This window comes from Fusarium oxysporum, chromosome VI (assembly GCF_013085055.1).
Source record: "Fusarium oxysporum Fo47 chromosome VI, complete sequence".
Taxonomy (NCBI): Eukaryota; Fungi; Ascomycota; class Sordariomycetes; order Hypocreales; family Nectriaceae; genus Fusarium; species Fusarium oxysporum.
In genome coordinates, this window is record NC_072845.1 from 1,052,582 (window position 1) to 1,074,273 (window position 21,692).

At 49.8% G+C, this 21,692-nt stretch overlaps 8 protein-coding genes across 8 annotated transcripts; 3 read left to right on the plus strand and 5 right to left on the minus strand.

Moving 5' to 3' along the window:
* Positions 1-58: 58 nt before the first annotated feature.
* Positions 59-3,985, minus strand: FOBCDRAFT_39942 (Dolichyl-phosphate-mannose-protein mannosyltransferase-domain-containing protein). The gene is made up of 5 exons (XM_031187151.3): positions 3,284-3,985; positions 2,914-3,203; positions 2,571-2,854; positions 1,051-2,517; positions 59-994 (listed from the first exon to the last, which is right to left on the minus strand). The coding sequence occupies exons 1-5, from the start codon at positions 3,589-3,591 to the stop codon at positions 452-454; spliced, it is 2,892 nt and encodes a 963-aa protein (XP_031038286.2). The 5' UTR covers positions 3,592-3,985; the 3' UTR covers positions 59-451.
* A 750-nt stretch (positions 3,986-4,735) lies between these two features.
* FOBCDRAFT_225275 (uncharacterized protein) lies at positions 4,736-6,822 on the minus strand. Its single transcript, XM_031187150.3, has 2 exons — positions 6,026-6,822; positions 4,736-5,974 (listed from the first exon to the last, which is right to left on the minus strand). Exons 1-2 carry the CDS (start codon positions 6,481-6,483, stop codon positions 4,834-4,836), a joined length of 1,599 nt encoding a protein of 532 aa, XP_031038285.2. The 5' UTR covers positions 6,484-6,822; the 3' UTR covers positions 4,736-4,833.
* Positions 6,823-7,662: 840 nt separating this feature from the next.
* Positions 7,663-9,502, plus strand: FOBCDRAFT_39952 (Pre-mRNA splicing factor PRP21 like protein-domain-containing protein). Its single transcript, XM_031187148.3, has 2 exons — positions 7,663-8,992; positions 9,046-9,502. The coding sequence occupies exons 1-2, from the start codon at positions 7,699-7,701 to the stop codon at positions 9,354-9,356; spliced, it is 1,605 nt and encodes a 534-aa protein (XP_031038283.3). The 5' UTR covers positions 7,663-7,698; the 3' UTR covers positions 9,357-9,502.
* A 734-nt stretch (positions 9,503-10,236) lies between these two features.
* Positions 10,237-11,098, plus strand: FOBCDRAFT_261694 (Phox homologous domain-containing protein; the record flags this gene model as incomplete). Its single annotated transcript, XM_059611281.1, has 3 exons — positions 10,237-10,576; positions 10,674-10,995; positions 11,049-11,098. The coding sequence occupies exons 1-3, from the start codon at positions 10,436-10,438 to the stop codon at positions 11,096-11,098; spliced, it is 513 nt and encodes a 170-aa protein (XP_059465098.1). The 5' UTR covers positions 10,237-10,435.
* Positions 11,099-11,921: 823 nt separating this feature from the next.
* On the minus strand, positions 11,922-13,695 carry FOBCDRAFT_39967 (mitochondrial carrier domain-containing protein). Its single transcript, XM_031187146.3, has 3 exons — positions 13,191-13,695; positions 12,349-13,093; positions 11,922-12,290 (listed from the first exon to the last, which is right to left on the minus strand). Exons 1-3 carry the CDS (start codon positions 13,388-13,390, stop codon positions 12,078-12,080), a joined length of 1,158 nt encoding a protein of 385 aa, XP_031038281.2. The 5' UTR covers positions 13,391-13,695; the 3' UTR covers positions 11,922-12,077.
* A 388-nt stretch (positions 13,696-14,083) lies between these two features.
* Positions 14,084-16,166, minus strand: FOBCDRAFT_137230 (uncharacterized protein; the record flags this gene model as incomplete). Its single annotated transcript, XM_059607974.1, has 5 exons — positions 14,084-14,106; positions 14,174-14,638; positions 14,714-15,526; positions 15,589-15,702; positions 16,064-16,166. The coding sequence occupies 5 exons, from the start codon at positions 16,164-16,166 to the stop codon at positions 14,084-14,086; spliced, it is 1,518 nt and encodes a 505-aa protein (XP_059465099.1).
* A 1,864-nt stretch (positions 16,167-18,030) lies between these two features.
* FOBCDRAFT_225291 (uncharacterized protein) lies at positions 18,031-18,985 on the plus strand. The gene is made up of 3 exons (XM_031187138.3): positions 18,031-18,362; positions 18,418-18,489; positions 18,578-18,985. Exons 1-3 carry the CDS (start codon positions 18,164-18,166, stop codon positions 18,706-18,708), a joined length of 402 nt encoding a protein of 133 aa, XP_031038273.1. The 5' UTR covers positions 18,031-18,163; the 3' UTR covers positions 18,709-18,985.
* Positions 18,986-19,672: 687 nt separating this feature from the next.
* On the minus strand, positions 19,673-21,652 carry FOBCDRAFT_40008 (uncharacterized protein). The gene is made up of 3 exons (XM_054704979.2): positions 21,487-21,652; positions 21,332-21,426; positions 19,673-21,285 (listed from the first exon to the last, which is right to left on the minus strand). Exons 1-3 carry the CDS (start codon positions 21,629-21,631, stop codon positions 19,759-19,761), a joined length of 1,767 nt encoding a protein of 588 aa, XP_054560954.1. The 5' UTR covers positions 21,632-21,652; the 3' UTR covers positions 19,673-19,758.
* Positions 21,653-21,692: the final 40 nt, after the last annotated feature.

Consider the following 21,692-nt stretch of genomic DNA (forward strand, 5'->3'; position numbering starts at 1 on the left):
ATGAAGTTGTATCAGGAACACTACGATTATGCATTCTTCACTACAAATTAGAGAAGACTCAAACTTGAACATGAAAATGTATTATGTGATAAATGTGTACATCGCTGCCAATCGTACCGATGCCACAGTATTACCCTCGACATAAGCCAACAAATGAGAGTACGTCATTGCTAGACGTTCTGGTTCTGGTTCCGCGTAACCTCGTCTCCCCTCCTTCTTTTTAGATGTTTTCTATAATATCTCACTTTCAGAACAAGACATTGCTTTCTCCTTTCCAGCCTTCTCATATCAGGCCACCAGGGATTTTCCCATCCTCCCTCCATAAGTCGTAAGTGATAGAGTACATGTTACATGAATTGTGACGAGATTTAAATGAGGTCGGTTGTAGAGCAAAGGAAGGGTTATTAGTGACCTGGAAATGTTGCTGGGCGAGACGGAGGCCTAAGGCACTCTACAACTCTTCCTTAATGGTGGCATCCTGCTGGTTCTCACTGGCAGGCTTAGCCTTGGCCTCTTCAGCCTCCTTCTCACCGTCCTTGCTGGCAGCCACATCTTGAGGAGCGGCGGCACCTTCATCCTTGCCCTGAACGGTCTCGCTGTTGACACCCTCGACGTCGGGGTGAGGAGGAGCAACACCAGCGAGGTTCTGATCCCAGCCCTCAACAGGCTCTTGGACTTCGTTGCCCTGCTCATCAACAACACGTGTCTTGGTTTCATACTTGGTCTTGAACTCAACCTTGCCCTCAAGAGCCTTCACCTCCTCAGGGTCGAGAAGGTTGCCATCCTGGTCACGATACTCCACCTTCTCCTCCTTAGCAACAACTCGGTGCTCAACCTGGGCCTGATCAGGAGCAGGAGGAGCTCCAGAGATGACAGCCTCTTCCTGCTTCTGGGAGACAGGGGCCTCCTCCTGCTTGGGCTCAACGTTCTTGGCTGCTGAGGTGGTAGGGACTACAGACGAGCTGATGGAGGGGACTTCGCTGTACTTGTCATACTGTGAATGATGTCAGTCAGGGTTCATATCTTGTTAATGTTCGCGGTGAAACTCACGCTATCATAAAAGGTGTTGCAGTCGAAGTCCCAGCTGTTGAAAAGCTTCATGCGCTTGCAGTCGGCCTTGGTCCACGGGCTTCCGTAGGCAAGGGGAGAGTAGAGCATGAAGACGGCAGTCGACAGGACAAGGAATGCGACAGTAGCAATACGGTTGATCAAAGCGGTATCGCGAGCACCAGCTCCGGGGATGCGGGCAGTGGCGTAGTCAAAGAGCTGGCACAAAGCAATGATCGCAAAGTAGAGAGCAGGGAAATAGTGATGAAGGAAAAGTTGACGCTTCATCAGGTAGAAGGGGAAGTAGTGCAGAGCCCAGCCGAGAACTGAAGTACCAATCTCGTAGTCAAATCGCTTGAAGGTAGTGTTGGCGTAGTCGTTGCAGCTGCGCTGCCAGCGGAGAACAGCAATGGCCTTGAAGACGACCCAGATGGCAACGGCAACGCTGGAAGACCACCAAATGATGGGGTTTCCGAGGAGATAAACCTGCTTATGCTGACGACCCCAGAAGTTGATGCCACGGCGGAGAATCGGCCACGACTCGGGGCGAGAATCCCAGGCGTGAGAGTCAGTGAGACCGGCGTTTGTTCGCCACATGACCTTCTGAAGCTCCCAGAACTTGCCGAAGAAACCAGGGTTGCGGTAGTTGACCTTCTCAACATCGCCCTGCAACTGAGGGTGAGAGTTGCCCTCGATATACCACAGACTGTTGGGAAGAGTTCCGCCTCGGGCGCAAGTAACCTCCTGTTGTTCAGAGGCCCAATCAGGGAGCTTGACTTTGTGGGAGAACAGAACACAGCCAGTCATGACGTGAACAAGACGGAACTTGGACTCGATAGTACGAAGACGCTCCTTTGCAACAGATCCATATGTCTTCTTCTTCACAATCTCAACACGGAAGAAATCGTTGGCATCTCCCTCAAATCCTTCGTAACCGTAGGCAGAAACCTCATTTTGCCAGTCGGCCTCAGTGATAGGTGGGCGAACGTCATGAGAGTGAAGGCGGCGATGAGTGGGACCATGGTAAAGACGAAGGACGGTACCGTCGGTGATGTACTGAGGCTCAGGAAGGGCGTCCCAGGCCTTGGTGCCATTGATGGGCTGGCCATCAATTCCAAGAGGCTGAGTCTGGTTCTCAAGGAGCCACACGTTGTTGTCGTCCTTGTGAGGGTACAGGGTGATCTGCTGCTGCTTGCTACCGGTAGGGTACATGAGAGGATGAGAGTGGAGGTAACCACCCTGAGTGTTGACATGGCGGATGGTGACACGGCTGCCCATGATGACATCGGCGGGGACATCCTTCATACGCTTGTTATTGAGAGTGGCCTGGAACTCGGAGCTCATGAAGCCATCACCGTCACCAGGGTTCTTGAGGCAGACGAAGTGGATGGCGAACATGGCCATGTAGAAGGTGAGAGGAATGATGATGAGACAGAAGACACGAGCCATAAAGTGCTTAGTGAAAAGACGCTGTTCATCCGTCAGTAACCATGTTCATATGCGTATATTAATCAAGTGCTTACCATGGACACGTTCTTGTTGTCACCGAGAAGGACCCAGAGTTGAAGAAGAGTGAGGGATCCAACCCAAGCAATGGTGAAGAGTCCAACCCACTTGATGCTGACGGTGATACCCAGGCCAAGACCAGTAAGAACAAGCCAGAACCACCAGCTCAGTTGGAAAGCCTTGGAAGGGCCAAGCTCGTGCTGGTTGGTGAAGCAAGAAAAGGCGAGGACGGTGAAAGCGGTCGCGGCGACAAGGGGCGAATCGAGAAGGATGAGACGAGCCTGGGTAAGAAGGCCGTTCTCTGCAAATAGTTAGCAATAGTCTCTCCGAGTCAGTTGAAGGGCCAGGAGAGATACGAACCGAAGATAATCAGGCCAGCTCCCATGGTAGCAGTCATTGTGCGGCAACCAACAGCCTTGAGAGTAAAGAACATGCAGGGAACCAAGAGAATACCGCAGATAGCAGGGAACATTCGCATCGCGACATAGGGAACACCAGGCTCAATGTAGTCCTTGCCAATCTCCTTAAAGTCGAAGCTTCCATCAAAACCAGCAAGCCATCCGGTAAGGGCAATAAGCATCTTGGCTAGAGGAGGGTGAACGTCCATGAAGAACTTGCCCTTGATATACTTTGTAGCAAATCCACCGAAGCTTGATATATGAGTTAGCGCATTGATGGAATAGACGGGGTGGAAGCTGCAACAGAGCTTCAGCTGGCTGGGGGGACGCACTGGACCTCGTCGAAGACAACGCTTGTGGGCTGATAGATCTTGTACACGCGAACAATGGTAGCAACGAGGATGAGGGCCAAGGCTACCCAGTAGTCGGAGAGGGGAAGGAGGAAGACATCGTTATCCTCAACACCATCGGACTGGTACGAAGTGTTCTTGGTGTTCTTGTTCTTGTTCTTGGACTTGGTGGTGACAGCAGTGGTCTGCGGCTGAGGAGGAGGAGGAGCTGCAAAAGGTTGCTGCTTCTCGGTCACAGGCGTCGGGACCTTGACTGGCGGTTGGGGGCTCTTGCCCCTCGTACGAGCCATGGTAATCGAGTATCAATATGGAATTCAAGTCGATTCGATCGCTAGGGGACGTTATGTCCAAATCGTTCGTTCGATGTAACGAGAGTTGATGAAGAAGAGCTATAACAGAGACCGGGAGGATCTAGAGATGCCTCATCGATGGCCGGTTCTTGGTTAAACAGAAAGTGAACAAGAATAGAAAATGAAAGAGAAAAAAGGACCCAAACTCAATCGCAGACCGCCGTTATGATACGGATATCAACGGACGATAGGCGATGTAAAAAAGCCTGGGGGGAAGAAGAATGGATGTTAGGCGATAGTTTGCAAGGAGTAAGAAAATAAAAAGGGAAGTGGGAAAAAGAGGGATGATGAAGCTTCAGGGGATATTTTAGCACCACCTCAGCTAGCAATTACCTTATGCGGGCTGAGACTGCACCTATAAATGGTGATAGGTAAATTGATGGTTGCAGTACGATACGAGCAGTCGCGTCCACCGTCGTACCCGTTTCCTTCCAGGTCCCGTCAGGTTCCTCGGGGCTCTTCAAAAAAAAAAATTGTAGCTACAGTGGCCTCTTCGGTTCGTTCCTGTCTCTGACCTCCCGTCTAACGGGGCATGTCAGCGTCAGCCCAGTGGATGGTCTCCCTAACATCCCTTTACCCCTGCAGCGAATCAAACCCGGCCCCGGCCGTGAAGATCCCCTGGCGTCCCCGCAGCGCTAGGCTCAGAACAGAGCTTCAGCAGGCGCCATTAGACCTATGAATATCAACCATTGGCGATAGCTCTTTGAGAGCAGCTCGACTGGTTTCAGCTCCCGCAAACGTGTTTGGCATTCGAGATCTGCAATGGCTTGTCATGAGGCTTCTGTAAGTGAATCATAACTGCATTGTTTCCGACTCCATGCCTCTGTACCTTATCTCTATATCAGAAACAATACAGTACCTCAAGATATGGTAGATGTGGCTACTGCAGCCACACAGGGGCCGGGGCTCCCTCGAATGTGGCTCCAGCTCCAAACAAACGACACTAAACATTAGGTACACGGACAACTTAACCCCTTTTCTGCCCTTGATCTCCAAATTGCTACGCACTACTTGAAACACGCGTTCTAGACCATGAAACTTTTCCTTCTACGTTATCGTGTCATGTTTATTACCGCGAGGGTAACCAACCCAACCAACGACCTTGATATAGGGTATCTCAATTCCAACATATATACCTTACTCATAATATCATCATTGACTTTTGGTCAACCCCAGACAAAACTATAAGTCATGTCGACCCCGAGATTGCAAATAATCTGCCCATTGTCGAAAACCAGCAATCCAATACGGAACTCCTTCAGGTTTTGCCAGCTCATTCAGTGACGCCCTGCGAGGAGATTCTCGCGTTAACCAGTTGTGACCTTGGGCATCCAACACGTCAGCCATTGACGCTGATATGATAGTCTGTACTTGTCCATCGACCAAGGAAAACTCTTGAAGTGCCTGCATCGCTTCACTCCATCGAGATAATGCAACCTCAAAATCCGATCTGATGTGCGACAGCTTTGCTAAGATGACATATACTCGCAGTCTCTCATACTTCAGAAGACTAACCCGAGACTCAATGTCACCGCATATCTTCTCTGCCTCTTCATAGCGTTCCTGAGCGAAAAGAGCCTCCGATAGAGCCAATTCCAGAAGTGATTTGCCAATCAAAGGGTCGGGTCTCTCGGTACGCCGCATAATCTCAGTACGAAGATAACCTTCACCTGTCATAGGCTCGTCAAGTTCTCTTAGAGCATCGGCTAAATCGCATGTCAGATCCCGTAGGTCCTCATCAAAGATGAGCTGACTCGGTTTCTGCGACACTTCGTGTGCTGTCTCCAGCAACTTTAGAGATTCATCGAAATTGCCCTGTAGTCGCTTGACTCTTCCCAGCAGCGAGTGTTTGCGGAAACTGAGGATCTCTTCCAGGGGCGAAGGCTCATCGCCAAGCGGGTTCCAATCCTCCAATAGCTTCTGCGCAGTGGACAGATCCGCCACTTGGATTGAGTTTAGGGAACGTTGGATAATAGCGACCCCAACTTCACAGCTTATGCGCTTATTCACAGCGGCCGCCGGGTCGTTGATTATGAAGTCCTGAAGACTTTCTGTCGCCTCATCCATGTTGCCACTGAGACGTCCCAAGACTGCTTTGGTTTGGCCAATGCAGAGCCGGAGGTGTGTATCTTTCAAGCGCCCAGCAGCCAATTCTGCCTGGCCAATTGCGAAATACTTCCATGCCATGTCTGGAAACCGGAAAGCTTCAATGAGCGTGAGCATGAAGTCGGTTCTGGTGGCTGTAGGCAACTCATCGAAACAGTCGTGGAACGCCTCAGCAACATGATGTAGATGTGGTAAGAATGATTTAACCACGGGTTCTCTTGTGTAGTGTCAGCGGTTCAAGCTCGCTGGATATCGATTTCAGACTCACGGGAACTCGATGTACTTCCAAGGTATGGCTCTATATGCCACAATCAAAGCCTGTTGTCGCCAGAACGGGAGCGCATCTGGAGCAAGGCTTCGGTGGACTCTCGCTGACATATCTTCATTCAAGTGATACGTCTCATCTGGATATTTGAGAACAGCTGCCAATTGACATAGTTCACGAAAGGCTCGTGTAAGTCGTTGGCCATCTGCTAGTATGTCGATCAACCACGAGGTCAGGCCAACTTTGGTCGCATCAACAAGCTCAACCTCTCCCTCGATCGTCCATCTTTTTCGAGGTGTTGACCCCCGTGTAAATAGTTCCAGGGGAATTTTCTCGCATGGTGAAAAGAATGAGAGTAGGACTAATAGGACACTGGCATCTTCGGACCGGGTGGAGCTCGCGTCAAACAGAGACTGAGAAGCAGCCTCAAGGGCAGAGTTTCTCCGTTCTGTCAACTCCATCGAAAATGACCTATATGAGATTCAAAGCTGCACTGAGGAATTGTCTCGGCATCTCATGAAGGAGAGGAGGGATTTATTCGACAGCTGTGTCGACGACGGAGAAGCGTTACACCGAGAGCCCACTCCAGTTTTGCAGTGTTTTACTTTTTCCCACTGGAAGAAGCTCCTTTGGTATTTAACCAGACTTTGTCTCCAATGAGGCTATTGATAAGACCCCTGATAGACTTGACAGGTCTGGACTCTGGATCGCGGTTTTGAATGCCGAATACCGGTGGTGTGTTGAAAGATACTATGCCAGCCTGGGGTTGTAGGTCGGGGAAAACGGCGAATGCTCCGTGGTAGATGATAAACGTCATTTAGGGTATTGCGGGGTATCCAGATGCAGATGCAGATGCTAACCGATATTGTGCGTGGAGCTGTGGAAGTAATCCGAAGTAACATGATAAGCCAGAGATTGGCATGTCAAGTTGATGGTATATATCTCGCCCATGACCTAAAGCGGTAGCCCTCGAAGGTTTGTGATAACCACTAAGGTACTCAACCCTTGGAGGATCTAATTACGGAAGAAATCTGTCACGGATGGAGGCAGTTTATCTTCAGACCCTTCTTGCAGAAACGAGTGTCTACTACACTTTGGACCGTGCGTGTCATCACGGCATGTAACTTAGGATAACCAATTAACATCATGAAAGGTTGGCCAGTAGTATCGGCATCTCAACCATCAACTAAGCCACAGAAGCTCATGTACATTAAGTGACTGTTCAAGTATAGTCCCAAGCAGCTTACACCGAATATAGTATTTGTTGACTAGACTTAACGACTGAGACAAGTATAGTGCCTGCTCGAAGGAAGAAGTTGCCGAAATGGATATTGTCATTTCGTAAGTCAAATGATTGACTGAGACTGTTGCGTACAATGCCCTGGCCTTTAAGTGCCATTTCAATTCAAGAAGAACAAATAGCGAGTTTCACAGACGCCAGCTACTAGAACGACCAAGGTAGTTTGTTAATTCTTCCGAAAATAGACTTACAAGCAGGTCAAAATAAAGTTGTCGTCAAAGTCGAGGTAATCGCGGATGCACCTGAAACTCCCCGGAACAACAATTCGCCGACCAAAGCTTCGCGTCGCTAGAACACCTCGAAATTTCCAAAGTCGCCTGCCTTTCACTAGCAGCTCCATCAGCCGTTTCCTCTTTCTCAGCGCGTCCTCCTCACAATGGCAGCCGTAACAGCCAACGGCGATGCCGCCGCAAATGTTCTCGACGATATTAAACCTCCCGCTGGAGTAGTCCTTCCTCCTCGCGAGATCCGAAATGTTCTTGAAAAGACAGCCGGTTACGTAGCGCGAAACGGCGCCGTCTTCGAAGATCGCATTCGCGAAAAGGAACGATCAAACCCAAAATTCAGCTTTCTCAACCCTTCCGATGCCTACCATCCCTTCTACCAATGGCGACTAGATGAGGTCAAGAGTGGACGTGGTACAGCGATCGCTGCTGGTCGCGTGGGCGAACCTGCGGCCGAGGCTCCCAAGCCTCAGGGACCCCCGAAGCCTGCCGATTACCAATTCTCCGCGCGAACACCTCGCATCAACCGAAAGGATCTGGATGTGATTCAACTATCGGCTCTCTTTGTAGCCAAGAATGGGCGACAGTTTATGACACAGTTGGCTCAGCGCGAAGCTGGTAACCCACAATTCGGCTTCCTCATCCCTAACCACACTCTCCACAACTTCTTCCAGCATATTATCGATCAATACACAACGTTATTACGTGCAAGCGGTCTCGGTGGAGAAGGCGGAAAGCTTCAAGAAGAGCGCATAAAGGAGCTCGAAGCCAACATTAATGATAAGTTCCTTGTGTTGAACCGCGCCAAGCGACGAGCCGAATATGCCAAATACGTCGAATCGGAACGACAGAAGAAGGAGGAGGAAGAGGTCAAGGCGAAGGAGGAGTTTGCGATGATCGACTGGGGCGACTTCGTTGTTGTCGAGACAATCACTTTCAACGAGGCCGACGAGCACGCCAACCTCCCACCTCCCACCAACCTGTCCGATCTTCAGTACGCTTCGCTGGAAGACCGCAACAATGCGTCTATCAGCGCCAGCCTCAGAATTGAGGAAGCCATGCCTGACGAAGACACGACCTACAACGCATACCCCAATCAACCCGCCCCCTATCCCATCGCTCCTCAACAGCCAGCCTACCAACCCGCTCAAATGCCCCCTCCTGTGCAGCCATACTCCCCTGTTCCACAAGCGCAACCACAGCAACCGCAGCGATCAGCCCAAGAGGAAGAAGAGGAGCGCCGTATTCAGGAACGCGCGGAGCAACAAGCACGAAAGCAACAGGCTACTGCCGAAGCACGTGGTGGTGCTCCTCCGATGAAGATCAAAGAAAACTACGTACCTCGTGCCGCACAGAAGGCTGCCAACAGACAGGGTGCGCAGACAGCGTTGTGCCCCAACTGTAAACAGCAGATCCCCATGAATGAGCTCGAGGCTCACATGCGAAGTAAGTGCTCCATCCTAACATTTCATTTAGTCAGAATGCTAACCTGCTTTTAGTCGAACTTCTCGATCCTCGCTGGAAGGAACAGAAGGCCAAGGCGGACACACGCTATGCATCCTCCAACACGATACATGTCGATGTCGCCAACAACCTCAAACGACTTGCCAGTCAACGCAGCGACGTTTTCGACCCTGTCACTGGACAAGCCATTTCTGAGGATGAACTAGCGCGCAGGAAGAAGGCTGCCATCCATAGCTACGATGGCGCCATGGATGCCAAGAGCCAAGCACAGCTGGGTCATATGCAGAACGTTAACGTCGAAGATCAGATCCGCGCTATTCACCAAAAGTTCGCTGACAAGAAGTGAGGAACTCGGTTGATGGGCAGATTGTACCCGATCGGAGACGACGAAGAAGAAGAGAAACAGGCCAGCCCCTCAAGGGAGCATGCCGTCCTCGTGTACACGGATCATGTGTAAAACTACATGTCGCGGTAGGCGTTGTAGGTTGAGGCCCCAAGGTGAGGCACATCTGGCGTATGGCGTTTCGTTAATCATATGGGCTTATACTTGTTTGATGCAGCTCAGTTTTTGCACGAGAGTTTTGGGGATGCCGAATCGAGAATGTCTGGGGTAGTAGATTGGCCGAGAATTGGGTGAATGGGCTGCCAGGAGATGATCGGAAACGTACATCTTCAACTACGGCTGTATCATGTCATGTCATGCCGCAAAACAGACAAACAGACCGCTGACCATGCTCGTGACGGGCAAATGCTTGAATCAGAAGTTAAGATGTCCCGCGTCAACGCAGCTTGGATCGATATATAATGAAGCATTCTAGACTGTTGCTCGAGTGCCATCTGACGCTCTTAAGGAGCACCTCAGAGCCCTGTTACTTGAATATAAAACAATATGATCAATTCTTTCGCAATATCCAATACTCGCAGGTCAAGTGAACCAATGCTGTCTCAGAAATATATTAGCCACTATATTTAGGTCCCATCTCTATTTATTGGTTGGATATCTCCGTCTTGACTTGTACGATGCAATGTCGTAACGCTCATGGTTACACAAACAAATCATCAATCAACAAAACGTAGCCCGAGTGACCCGAAACAGGCTTTAATACCCGTTATTCTTGAACGGTTATATCACTGACCAAGGAAACGAAAAAAGGTACTTTTGATTATCCTGGTCCTCCACCAATTGCTCAAGTACCCCGCCCTGTCCTGGTCCCCCCACCTCCACTTTCTTTCCACTCTCTTCCACTTCTACCTCATTCATCTCATGCGACAGCCTGGACTGGAGTGAGCATCACTCTCTCTACTCTATACAACATCACCACCAGCCTCAACCTCTTCCCTGCGCCGATAGTCGACTACGACCTGCATCTCTAGCTCTTAATACCTATTACCTTAACAACTAAACCCACTACAACATCGCCAAACATGGCGTCCGATCAGGACAACTCCGGCCTCGATGCGCCCGGCTCACAATTCCACCGACCAATCTTGCAATCTATGCCCGATACGCGACAGCAGAGCTTTGACGAGATCTACGGTCCTCCCGAGAACTTTTTAGAGATTGAGGTGCGCTCTCTTCTCCCTCATGCGCCATATCCGCGACCATACATCGTCAGACGGACAAGCAATACACACAGAAAATGCTAAAAAGCGCCATATATAGGTCCGCAACCCAAGAACACATGGCATGGGCCGTCACATGTACACAGACTACGAGATCCTCTGCCGCACAAACATCCCCGCCTTCAAGCTGCGTCAGAGCAGCGTCCGTCGTCGATACTCCGACTTCGAGTACTTCCGCGACATTCTCGAGCGCGAGAGCGCCCGCGTTACTATCCCTCCTCTACCCGGAAAGGTCTTCACCAACCGCTTCAGCGACGATGTTATCGAAGGTCGCCGCGCAGGCCTCGAGAAGTTCCTCAAGATCGTTGTCGGTCATCCCCTGCTGCAGACGGGGAGCAAGGTCCTGGCTGCCTTTGTCCAGGGTGAGTTTGCCGCCATGTCTATCTTTGCCATCATGATTACTAGGTTGACACAGAATCGCAGACCCTAACTGGGATCGCAACGCTTGGTGACGCCTCCGTCTGATCTGGCCCTTTAAAGCCATGTCTTCTTCTCGCTCTCGCTCTCCATCTCCAACTTCAGCTCCGCGCCAACCTCGAAAGCTCCGTAAGCGGAATCCGGTTCTCAACCAGCGAGACGCCATTCTCGACAACATACCCTCCCCGTGACTACATGAGAAAAGTCAAGGAAACGAAAAGAAACGAAACGACAGGAGAGGGTGGAATTGGCGTTCCTCTTCACGAACATACTATTCTCTATTTGTTTCATGTGGGAAAAGCAAACTCTGGTCCAGCCATTACGTTTTCAGTCCAAAGCTGTTCTTTCAACTTGCATCCCATCCTACATTCGAAGTTCTGGGACTCTCTTCTTTAGCTTGGGGCGTTGATGGGCTAAAGGGTTATCTTGTATCCATATCATTTACTCTGAATAACAAGAGTGATTCGACTCATGAGACCCAGACCATGAAGTTAAAGCGCATTGTTTAGAACAAAATGTCAAAGTCAGCAAAGTGGTTTGATGTTCATTCATATTGGCTTCTAATCATCATTCATGGAGACAGAGTTCTCATCTCCAGAATGGGCATAAGTTTGTGACGATACCGCCAATGTGTGATGATATCCAAAAAATAGAGGCGCCTCTCCTATTATACATAATTTCGTACATGGCCTTTGTGTGAGCATGAGCATAAGCATGAGTGTAGGTGTTTACATTTCCCCTTCTACTGATCCATCCGCTCGCCAAACGCCGAAAAATAGATATGCCTTAGCCACGCCATCTCCCCTTTGGTTAGTTTCTCGTAATTCTTCATGTCCAAGCTTCGCTTGAAGACCCTAGGTGTTGTACATTGATACAAGAGCGAGTAGTGTTTGTGAAGCTTTCAAGGCTTCATAGCGACTCATGTCGGATAGTATTACAGGACATCGATGAGCGGATCGGTTCTAGGCATGACCTAGTATTTGATCGCTTTGTGTCGAATCAGTGCGTTGCTCATTCATGGAATGGTTTACGCAGGTGTATGGAACAGTCGAAGGATGCCTTCATACATGGCAAACATGATGGCGGCGCTAGGTACTGTTCGCATCAAGTGAGGTGTCAGACCCCCGTATAGACCCATGACACCCTCTTCAAGCCAGACAAGCTTGAAGCATTGAACAAGGCCGGTGTATTTAGGTAGTCCATTCTCCATAGGCGCTTGTCGAAGTCGTGTTCGCGCAACCTATTTCATCCTCGTTAGTATCCTGTAAAGATTCCAATGTCTCAACCCGATGACGTACCTCGTGGGGATAGGCGATAACGGCGGCGACCAGCTTAGCGCTTCCAGCAGCGAAACCCTTTCCAGTCCAGTCGACAGTCTTATCCCACCAAGTCAGTTCACGACCACTGCGAACGATCGTGTTGTGCCTGCGAGCTAGCGATGCCTTCATTTGCTCGTAGAGCATCCATTGCATCGTTGACTCTACCACGCCGAGGTAACTAGCACTCATGCCACGGTAGAGACTTCGAATACCTTCGTCCCGGATGATTTGACGTATGCAATCGTAGCTGTTGCGATATTTGCGCATTTGCGCACCGCCAGCTGCGACATTCTTGTCCAGCTGTAGCCGAGTCTTGATCATCCAGATAGGGTTTGTAGCCGTTGAGGTAATGACACCGGCTGCTACACCAGCCGATAGGTGGACCCAAGGAGCTTCTACACCATTGTTGAAATGCTCAGATATTAAGCGTTTTCCATTGCCGTAGACATAGAAGTTGATGGATCGAGCTGGTACAACTCCAACTGAGGTAGGGCCAAGACCCTTGAAGAGTGCTCGCCAACCCTCATTCCTGTATACTGAGCCGAGAATCTGGAGTGTGTCGTTCAGGTGATATAAAGCGGCTCGGGCAGGGTTTAGTCGGCCAATGACTTGAGCTTGAGCTTCGCGTTGAGCTTGGATCTGGGCCTGGTAAAAATCGGATTGCAATCGGGTCTTTAACACATCGAGGGGGGCTGTAACTGCAGCGGCAGTCATACCTCCAACACTATGAACACAATCAAGTCAGCCTCGTAGTTCCCCGCAAATTAGTCTTACGATAAGTTGTCGCAAGCTAGTTGGGGACCATATGAAGGTTTACATACCCGCCAGCAAACATATGAACCCATGATTTAGCAAAGGGTAATGCCTTAACATTGCCCTGGATAGGGGTGTCGTCAGGAAGTACATCGCCAGTCTCCCGTGACTGGATGAGTGCCGAGTGATCGATTGGTGAATGGGAATGATGGAATGGTTTCTCGTCGCGGCTCGACATGATGTGCGACGTAGGCTGATGGTGTGACATGGTGAGGCGCAGTTTTCAGGTGTGAAGGAAGAGGGGGCTCTTGATCTCCGTCAATGTTGGTTGTTCTGTTGCTTTTACTCGTTCCGTCAGTCGATTCGTCGTTAAATTTCGATTTTGCGCGGGACCGTCGGTTGATAAGAGCGGCCTGTAGTGAAGCCTGTCGACGCCGTATAATTAAGAAAGCAGGCGTAGTACGATCATCAATGAGAAATAGACAAGGGCCCAGTCGCCAAGTATTGATGAAGAAGAGGAATCGCCTCTGGTGATTGGAAGAGATGGAGAATCTTTTTCATGAATTAGCGAAGCATTAGCAGCCGTGGCAGTAGTGGTAGAAGAGGTCATTAGTGCCTTATCTAATCGCCTCCTGCCAAAACTTTTTTTCTATGACTGCCACTGGATGAATGAGATGCGTCTCGATCCGCAAAGTGGCGCTGGCGGGTCTTCAAGGTACGTATTCTTTCCGACAGCAACTTAAGTGCCTTGTATGTGGGTCAGAGGCTACGTAAAGCCGATTAAAGCCAAGATGAAAATGACGGAACACAAATAATGGTAGTTCTTTAAATGCGATGATATGCTTGGACATGATTTTAAATGTCTTTATATTCATTATATTCATAAAACGTTGACTTCTTCTCGCACACTCTCTTCCTTGTCAAGCCATCTCCATGTGTTGACTCTGACAAGTCGGTACTTTCATGCGTAAAACGCCAGCGGGGCTATTCTGACTGATGCAGTATCAGCTGGCTGAAGGATTCAACGAACCATCACTACCCCTATACGTACTGTTCGAAGGTGTTGCCAGCGAACTCGCCAACCCCGTGGCTATCGATCCAGGTGCTAATGTTTCGACCGAATGGTTGCTGTGATCCGACCTGGCTGATTGCCCCATTCCAAAAGGGAGCCGATGTCGTTCTGCGCTCAGATCGAATCGGTGCATCGATGCAGTCGACGGCTCCATTGTACTGGGAAGATGCCCGTTGTCCCGACTAGGAGGCCTCGAACCTTCATCCGTACCGTGTGTTCCCGGTGTTCTATCCCCGGACGTTCTGCCTGCTTCTTGCCTCTCCCCAAGTCGACTTGAATGTCCGTCTTTGGGGTCTAATGTGTCAGGACCTCGTCCACTGTCTGATTGCCCATCAACATCCATTTCATCCCTGAGACCCATGTCTCGCTTGAGTTGTCGGAACTCATCATCTGTGACTGTTTTCCAACTGCATTTTGCATGCTTTTTGGTACATCCTGAGCATGCTGTCAAATGTTTAACACATTCAACCCTTAGTCGCCGACAGCGATCGCACGGTGGGTTGATCACATCCCCCTTACCCAGCTGGTCAGTCCTTTGTGTAATAAGAGACCGGAAAGCTGCCTCGCGGCTGTCCATCACAGGCTGCACCGTTGTCTCTGCTGCATGGCCACTGTACCTCGGACCGTGCGCTTGAGAGTGGGTTGTGCTGTGCGATGGAGATGGTTGACTCAAAGTGGTTATAGGGATTCCTGTAACTGAAGTTGACCGAGATGGCGGTGGTGAAGCTGAAGCTGCGAGAAACTGCTGCAGCAAATCTGCATGTAAATCATAACCGGCGCTAAAGTTGGCCGTTCGCTGTGAACTGCTACTGCCAGTGCTGTTAGTGGGCTGATATCGTGACGGCGGTGTGTCATGTGTGCTCCTGCGTCGACGAATATCCTGCTTCCTCTGCCCCAGCCGATGGTTAAGTATACGGGCTCTTGCCGCCACTTCGTCAGCCTTCTTGTACAGAATTGATGTTCTTTGTTCGAGAATATCCAATGTCGCCAGTTCTGCCGTCTCATCCTCTTCAAGGGGGTGATCCAGGGGGAACCGATCTAGAGCGCCAGACCATACCAAACGCCAATCGTCCTCCATAATCTCCACCTGTGAGCCTTTGAGAACAAACTGGCAGCATCGGGAGCCATCCGCCTTTTGAACGAGGGTGAAATCCTTTGGGTTTGATCTCGCAAAACTGACAACGTCCAGCCAACTTATAGGGTTGGAGAAGGGCTGAAGTGGTGTCGTCTTGATTGGTCCATCGAAAAACTTCTCAATGCCTCTCAAAAGTCTTGGACCGGTAAGTTTAGCCCCAAGACTTGCTGCAAGACTCTCATGCCTGTCCAACACGTCTAATGTACGTCAGTAAATGGTATCACATTAATGGTTTAAATGGTTCTCTTGGCATCCTTACTCTCATATTCGCCAATCAGACCGATGATGTCGGCAAATGTGTCTGCGTCACCTTGTACGAGGCTCAAATGCGATGCATTTGATCTCGGGAGATAGTGGATATGACCGGGAACGCCTTTGAGGTTGGGTTAGCATACCCTCCAAGCGAACAAGCTGTGCCAGCGCACCAAGACAGAAAAGCCGGATACAAAAGCAACAAGCATGTGCGTCCCTGGAGGAGTCGAGCTGAACGCTACTTCCGGCGAGGAGTCAAACCAAGAACATCGGCTTTTCAAGTGCCGTCTCGTTTGCGCGTGCCATCAGGCGACGACATGCATTGAAGAATGTAGGAGACACGAAGACACATGCAAGTGTGCAACGACGAGGTCAAGGCAAACAAGACAGTCTCGTATGTGGTGCTACAAACGAAACGTCTCAGGATTTGAGGCGACACAATATGGTGCAGCCTTTGACGGCTGTTGTCATACTAGACATACCTTGCTGAAGAGATGTAGGTGCGTGCTGAGCGCGACCTTGACCACCGGCATCATCGACATCACGCTTTCGTTTTGCAGGTTCCGAGTCGGAAGTATGGCCCATGATGGGTGATTGATGAGTGTAAATGCGGTATGTTGACCAAAGGGTCCAGATTGATAGACGAGCTTGGATGCCAGGCCAGCCGTGACAGAATGAGGCGCTTACGCTTGACCAACAAACGTCCTAGCCGAGATTGAACCCTGAAATGACCTATGAAGCGGACAGATCTGCCTGGATTGCGCTGAAAAGTGGACAGAATAGGGAGATATCAAAGCTTCTCTGAGAGATTTGACCGTAGGACGAATTAGAGTCAGGTGAGTGGCAACGTCGCGAAGGGATTGCGACGGGGATTCCAATTGATCGATTGACTGATAGGAGAGAAGAGGAGAGAGTGGATGGGACGACAGCGGTTATTGGATATTCATGGCGACGGAGTGAAGCCGGAATAAGTTGACGATGGATTGAGAGGATATGTCGATTTTGTAGTATTAGAGAGTCCGTCCCCCCCAGATAGATATGCAGGTAAATGGGCGCCAAGAGGAGAACAATTGTTGATTCTCCGTAGAGCAGGCTCAATTTTATTCCAGCACAGAAAACCCCTCGCGCAAAATAACGCACCGAGCTACGACGGGTAACGTTGGAGTCCAAGTGGGTGAAGAGGAGCCTTCAAGAGCGAGAAAAAAGGAGATTGAAAGGGTTCAAATATTGGACGGGCTGGGGGAGAAGCACAAGGAAATACGGAAAAGAGACGGGAGCCTTGGAGCAAGAAGAAAGTGCCGGGGAATCGGGACCATGTGGGGGAACAGTGCAGCGGAACGAGGTGCGAGGCCGAAGGTGACAACGGTCGAGTTAATTGGAATGGATATGAATGGAGGGTATGCCAACACCAAAATCTCCGACTTATAGCGCCTAAAAAGGACGATGATAGTTAATGATTCCTTTGAGGACGAAAGACTTTTTGGAAACTTCAGAGAAAAGAAGTAATGAGGTAGGCCAAGAGGATTTAAGGACAAAGAGCGGTAGTAGCAGTAACCAATTTGAAACTGACAGACATAAATGCCCTGGTGATGCCCTATGAATGCATCGCATCAACCATACCTGGGTACTACAACCACTGCCAGCCGCCCAGACACACAGCTTAACGGCGGGCCAGCGGGCTCAAGACCCAATGCTAATGTAGCTTGATTTCCTTTTTCGGACAGTTCATGATGGATATTAAGAGGCCTCCTCTGAGGAGTCAGGTACATGCCAAAAAACAACTCATAGACTAACAATGAGAGTCGCATATCACTCCTGTCAATCTGTACATAGGCGCCTTAATGCATGTCGCAGCGCGGGATCTTTGTATGAGGCTGTGCTGCTGCACACCCCAAGGTAGAGAGTAGCTTGCACGGATGGAGGGAGGGATGCTTTACAGGCGGTAAACAGGAAAAGAGACAAGCTCAAGCTGCATGGATCTAGTTTCAAGTCAGGTGAGTGAGGCAATATCACTGGCGCTGCATCATCCCGCTCGTCGATCTGCTACTGCAATTTGCGACGCTGGTCTCCGAGGCACGCGAGCGATATATTTCATCTTCTTGTACTTCCACTTCCACTTGCATCGATATTAGAGGTCCAATAGTATCACGCTCAGTATTGCGGCACTGAAAGTCGGTAAGTGACCATCACTAATCGACAAAGCTCTACTGCATTTTGTTAGACTTGTTTCTGATGATCAGTGTCTTTCCTGCAGTTGGCAGACTAGACCAGATGATTACGCAGTGTGAGTTACGATTATCGTATTCACATGAAGAAGTGTTGCTGTATCAAATTCCTGCCACTCATTGGTCGAATCGTATGTATCAAGCTCAAGTCAAGCTCTCTTCTCGCACTCCACTCTCGCACCAATCTCACACATACCTCCCCACAAACAGCCCAAATCCACACACGTAAATCTCCATAATTGTATTAGCATCGCTCACCCCACTAGAGCCATCACAAGTTCCAACTTCAACCCAAACCCCAAGCTCATCACCAATATCACACCCCATCTCCTCAATCTAGCCCCCCCAAGATACGCCATGTCCGATAGACCCTCACACCGAGGCGGCCGCGGTGGCCAAGGATCGCATCCCCGAGGTGGACGCGGAGGCGGTCGTGGAGGAGGCGGCGCGGGAGGCGCGCAGCAGGAGCGCGAGAGACCCAAGAAGGAGAACATTCTCGACTTGGGCAAGTATATGGACAAGCAGATCACTGTCAAGTTTAACGGTGGTCGCGAGGGTATGTTTGTTCGAGTTGCGTGCGAGTAAAGCCGAGTCACTAACTTCTGATTCAGTCAAGGGCACATTGAAGGGCTATGATGCTCTTATGAACCTGGTACTAGATGATGTACACGAGGTTGTTCGAGGTATGAAGCGCGACTCCTACAAACCATCTCCTGATCCATATTCTGTTCGTTCCTGGCTGGGTACTCGCAACTAACACGATGACTACAGACGACGAAGGAAACGACTCGACTCGATCCCTCGGCCTCGTAGTTGTTCGAGGTACCCTCCTTGTTCTCGTTAGCCCAGTCGACGGCAGCGAAGAGATTGCCAACCCTTTTGTGCAAGCCGAGGATGATTGAGGAGCCAACTGTTGTCAAGCTGGAAACGAATATTACGATAAAGGCAAACAACAAAACGTCCGACCTGGAGCTGGTTACCATATATACGGCCGTGTCAAGGCTGGGCTAAATCCAAAAAAAAACCGAGCGACACAAATAGATCGCCAGCTACTAGCATGGCATTTTGGTTTATGTATGGGCATCAAAAGCAGCATTTCACGAAAACCCCTGGCTCCAAACGTGAAATCATCACGTCAGCCGCCACTTCATAGAATATTGTAATGAATGAAGGCAATATATCATATTGAAAAGGCAAATAAGTTGTTTCTGTCTCGCTATCTCATCTCGCTCTGCTTCAAAACCACCACTAACCTCTTCCATATACACACGCAGTCTAAACATCATCAGTCATGGCAGACCATCCTGACCCTGTAGATTGCATCCAATGTCCTAATCCCCATCGTGTTATATGACACAACTAGAAACCTTCTGACAATATTGCCAGTCATGAGTGCCTGAGTGATCCAAGGCGATGCCCTTATAAGTACCCAAGTTGTCGTGATGGTCTGAGAGACTGTTCTCAAAAATCGGTGCTCTTTGTTTTTCTGGTCCTATCGTTCTCATGTTCATCTCCTTCTTGATAGCCGGGGTTTCTGTGTTGTCTTGAGGACTCGGTCCTTCTTGTAAGCCGTCGTTTGATCCCTCCCCAAGCAATGGCGAAGGCTTGCTTGGGCCTGCCTGTGCGTTGCGTACTGGTTTCTTCTCAAAGCCTCGGTGTGACTCGCCGGGAAACCCCAGTGAATGGTCTGATTCGCTTTGAGACCTTGCTCTCTCCTGATAAGTTTGTTCCCTTGGAAAATATTCTGTTGTTCTATAAGACTTTGGCCTCGTGGGAATAGAAAATGCACGAGACTGGCTGGGACCAATACCCGCCGATCTACCATCAAATCCAGTCCCATACTGTCTTCCTCGCCCTGAGCATGGCTTTTTCTAAAATCTTGGCGGTGGCCGAGGCCTTTTACCGTGTTTGTCTGAAACTTGCCACGAGCCAGGTTGTTGTTCCTGCTGGGACTAAAAGCTTCGACCTGATTTGCTCGCCTTGACAAGTTCTCCGTAGGAATTCGCCAGCATCTTCTTAAGCTCCTTGTAGCTGACGAGGAAGCTGGTCTGTTCGTCTCGACTGGTAAGACAAACCCTCTCCTCCGTCCCGATATCTAGTTTGCTCATACAGCGAAGCATGTGTCCCATATCCAGAACTGGATTGCCGTTGCTGTCCACTTGATGGAAAACGTAGTCTCTGAAGAGTTTGAGCATATACCGCTCACCATTTTCGGACCAATTCTGATCGCCGTTGAAGTCATATCGCTCGTTGACAGTCGCGAGCTTCATCATCAGTCTGGCAACCCTGCCGTTCTCCACCTCCCGCATGACGTCGGCGCGGGCCTTGTCGTAGGCTTGAAGATTTTGGTCAAACGTGGATGTGATACGACCAGCAATTCCGCGTACGAATTCCTCGATGCCTTTCTGTGCTGGTGGTTGCTGAGGGGTGAGGAGCCACAGCACAGTATCCCTCAGTTCGACTGAATACACCCTCGACAATTGTTCCAACGACATGTTAAAATTAGTAAGATGGATTGGCAGAGTGTTAGTCGTTAGACAGAGCAATAACCGGCCGAATTGAATGAAGTCTTCTTGCTGAAGCTCTTGAATGGATCGATGAGCATCATATTGAACAACGTCCAAGATAGAGCATGCGCTGAGACGGATGCGGCCCTTGTCTGTAAGAATAATTTTGCTAGGGTCGATGCACCGTGCTGCCAAATTGACCGAATGGATAGCCTGGAGCGCATTGGCAATCTGTGAAATGTATCCCCACAGGACGTTCTCTGCAATGGGTGTTTTAGCTTGGAAACGTGTACCATGGGTACTGCTTGGGGTCAAGTGAGCCTCAACAAGTGTTTTGGAGAGGGGGAAATAGTTTTGTACAAAGATGAGTGAGCTGTCCCCGAAGGCGCGGGTGGTAAACGCATCGATGATAGAAACCACGCTGCCATTATTGATGCGTCGCCACTCTTTGACAAGCCTGATGGCATTCTCGTTGGTGAGCCTGTAGCCTTCTAATCGCCTGAGACAGTAAGTGTGACCCGACTTGGTTTGAGTAGCTTTGTAGACCCAGCTCGGATAGCCGAAGATATTGGCATTTTTCCGATGGGTCGTATCCAAGGGCACCAAGTTGTGGTAATTGTCGAGTTGCGGTAACTGCGAGTTGGGGAGAACTTGGCCAGTTGCTTCAAGCTTATTGACAATCTCAATTCGATCTTTCTCGGCCAGGAAAAAGTCGTGAGGAACACGATGATATGGCATCAAATCATCTCGACGTGGCCCAGCGGGGAAGTATAAGTGATGTTGCAGAGGCTGAACAGGAGCAGCGAACGCATTCTGTGCTGGGAAGTACCCTGGCCCATGGCCACCGAGAGCTCCTGGATCTTCGGCATAAGGATTGTACTGAGGAGTAGTGATGCCTTGATTCATAGTAGACACAGTGAAGGGGTCATAAGACATCCCGCCATCTTGGCCGGAGCCATTTGCGGAAGTAGTCTATCTAATCAGCGAAGAGTCTCGACATTGGTAGTAACAGTCATACCGTGCTGTTCACGTCAAAGTTAGGGGTAAATTCGCGGACAGTTGCAGGATTGAAGACGCTGCTGTCGCCGTCTTGGGGTCCAACGGGGGTGGCGGCTTTACAAACATTTTGTCAGTTGACTGACACAAGACTGAGGGTACTTATGGGGGACATACAGCCTAAGCCACGTGGTGTAAAAGCTGGAGCGCTGGCAGCTTGTGAAGAGAAAGTAGCCTTTTTACTTCCAACGCTAGCGGGCGTGAAAGATGGCGATTCAACGTTGAGTGCTTTTTTGGATCTGGATTCATCATCATTAGCCATCTTGAAGGTCCGGAATCGCAGTGTCAGTTGCTGAATATGGAGTATCAGCTCGCTCAGAGTC

What these genes read in the sequence shown, in the direction of transcription:
- FOBCDRAFT_39942 (XM_031187151.3), bottom strand. Translation starts at nt 3,591, where the DNA reads ATGGCTCGTACGAGGGGCAAGAGCCCCCAACCGCCAGTCAAGGTCCCG. An exon ending in GTTGTCTTCGACGAGGTCCA is followed by an intron (nt 3,204 to 3,283) that starts GTGCGTCCCCCC and finishes TCATATATCAAG; the next exon opens with CTTCGGTGGATTTGCTACAA. An exon ending in GCAACACCTTTTATGATAGC is followed by an intron (nt 995 to 1,050) that starts GTGAGTTTCACC and finishes CATCATTCACAG; the next exon opens with TATGACAAGTACAGCGAAGT.
- FOBCDRAFT_225275 (XM_031187150.3), bottom strand. Translation starts at nt 6,483, where the DNA reads ATGGAGTTGACAGAACGGAGAAACTCTGCCCTTGAGGCTGCTTCTCAG. An exon ending in TGGAAGTACATCGAGTTCCC is followed by an intron (nt 5,975 to 6,025) that starts GTGAGTCTGAAA and finishes ACACTACACAAG; the next exon opens with AGAACCCGTGGTTAAATCAT.
- FOBCDRAFT_39952 (XM_031187148.3), top strand. Translation starts at nt 7,699, where the DNA reads ATGGCAGCCGTAACAGCCAACGGCGATGCCGCCGCAAATGTTCTCGAC. An exon ending in GCTCGAGGCTCACATGCGAA is followed by an intron (nt 8,993 to 9,045) that starts GTAAGTGCTCCA and finishes ACCTGCTTTTAG; the next exon opens with TCGAACTTCTCGATCCTCGC.
- FOBCDRAFT_39967 (XM_031187146.3), bottom strand. Translation starts at nt 13,390, where the DNA reads ATGTCACACCATCAGCCTACGTCGCACATCATGTCGAGCCGCGACGAG. An exon ending in GTTCATATGTTTGCTGGCGG is followed by an intron (nt 13,094 to 13,190) that starts GTATGTAAACCT and finishes TTGTGTTCATAG; the next exon opens with TGTTGGAGGTATGACTGCCG. An exon ending in TTATCGCCTATCCCCACGAG is followed by an intron (nt 12,291 to 12,348) that starts GTACGTCATCGG and finishes AGGATGAAATAG; the next exon opens with GTTGCGCGAACACGACTTCG.
- FOBCDRAFT_225291 (XM_031187138.3), top strand. Translation starts at nt 18,164, where the DNA reads ATGTCCGATAGACCCTCACACCGAGGCGGCCGCGGTGGCCAAGGATCG. An exon ending in GTTTAACGGTGGTCGCGAGG is followed by an intron (nt 18,363 to 18,417) that starts GTATGTTTGTTC and finishes CTTCTGATTCAG; the next exon opens with TCAAGGGCACATTGAAGGGC. An exon ending in TGTACACGAGGTTGTTCGAG is followed by an intron (nt 18,490 to 18,577) that starts GTATGAAGCGCG and finishes CGATGACTACAG; the next exon opens with ACGACGAAGGAAACGACTCG.
- FOBCDRAFT_40008 (XM_054704979.2), bottom strand. Translation starts at nt 21,631, where the DNA reads ATGGCTAATGATGATGAATCCAGATCCAAAAAAGCACTCAACGTTGAA. An exon ending in TACACCACGTGGCTTAGGCT is followed by an intron (nt 21,427 to 21,486) that starts GTATGTCCCCCA and finishes ATGTTTGTAAAG; the next exon opens with CCGCCACCCCCGTTGGACCC. An exon ending in ACTTTGACGTGAACAGCACG is followed by an intron (nt 21,286 to 21,331) that starts GTATGACTGTTA and finishes CTGATTAGATAG; the next exon opens with ACTACTTCCGCAAATGGCTC.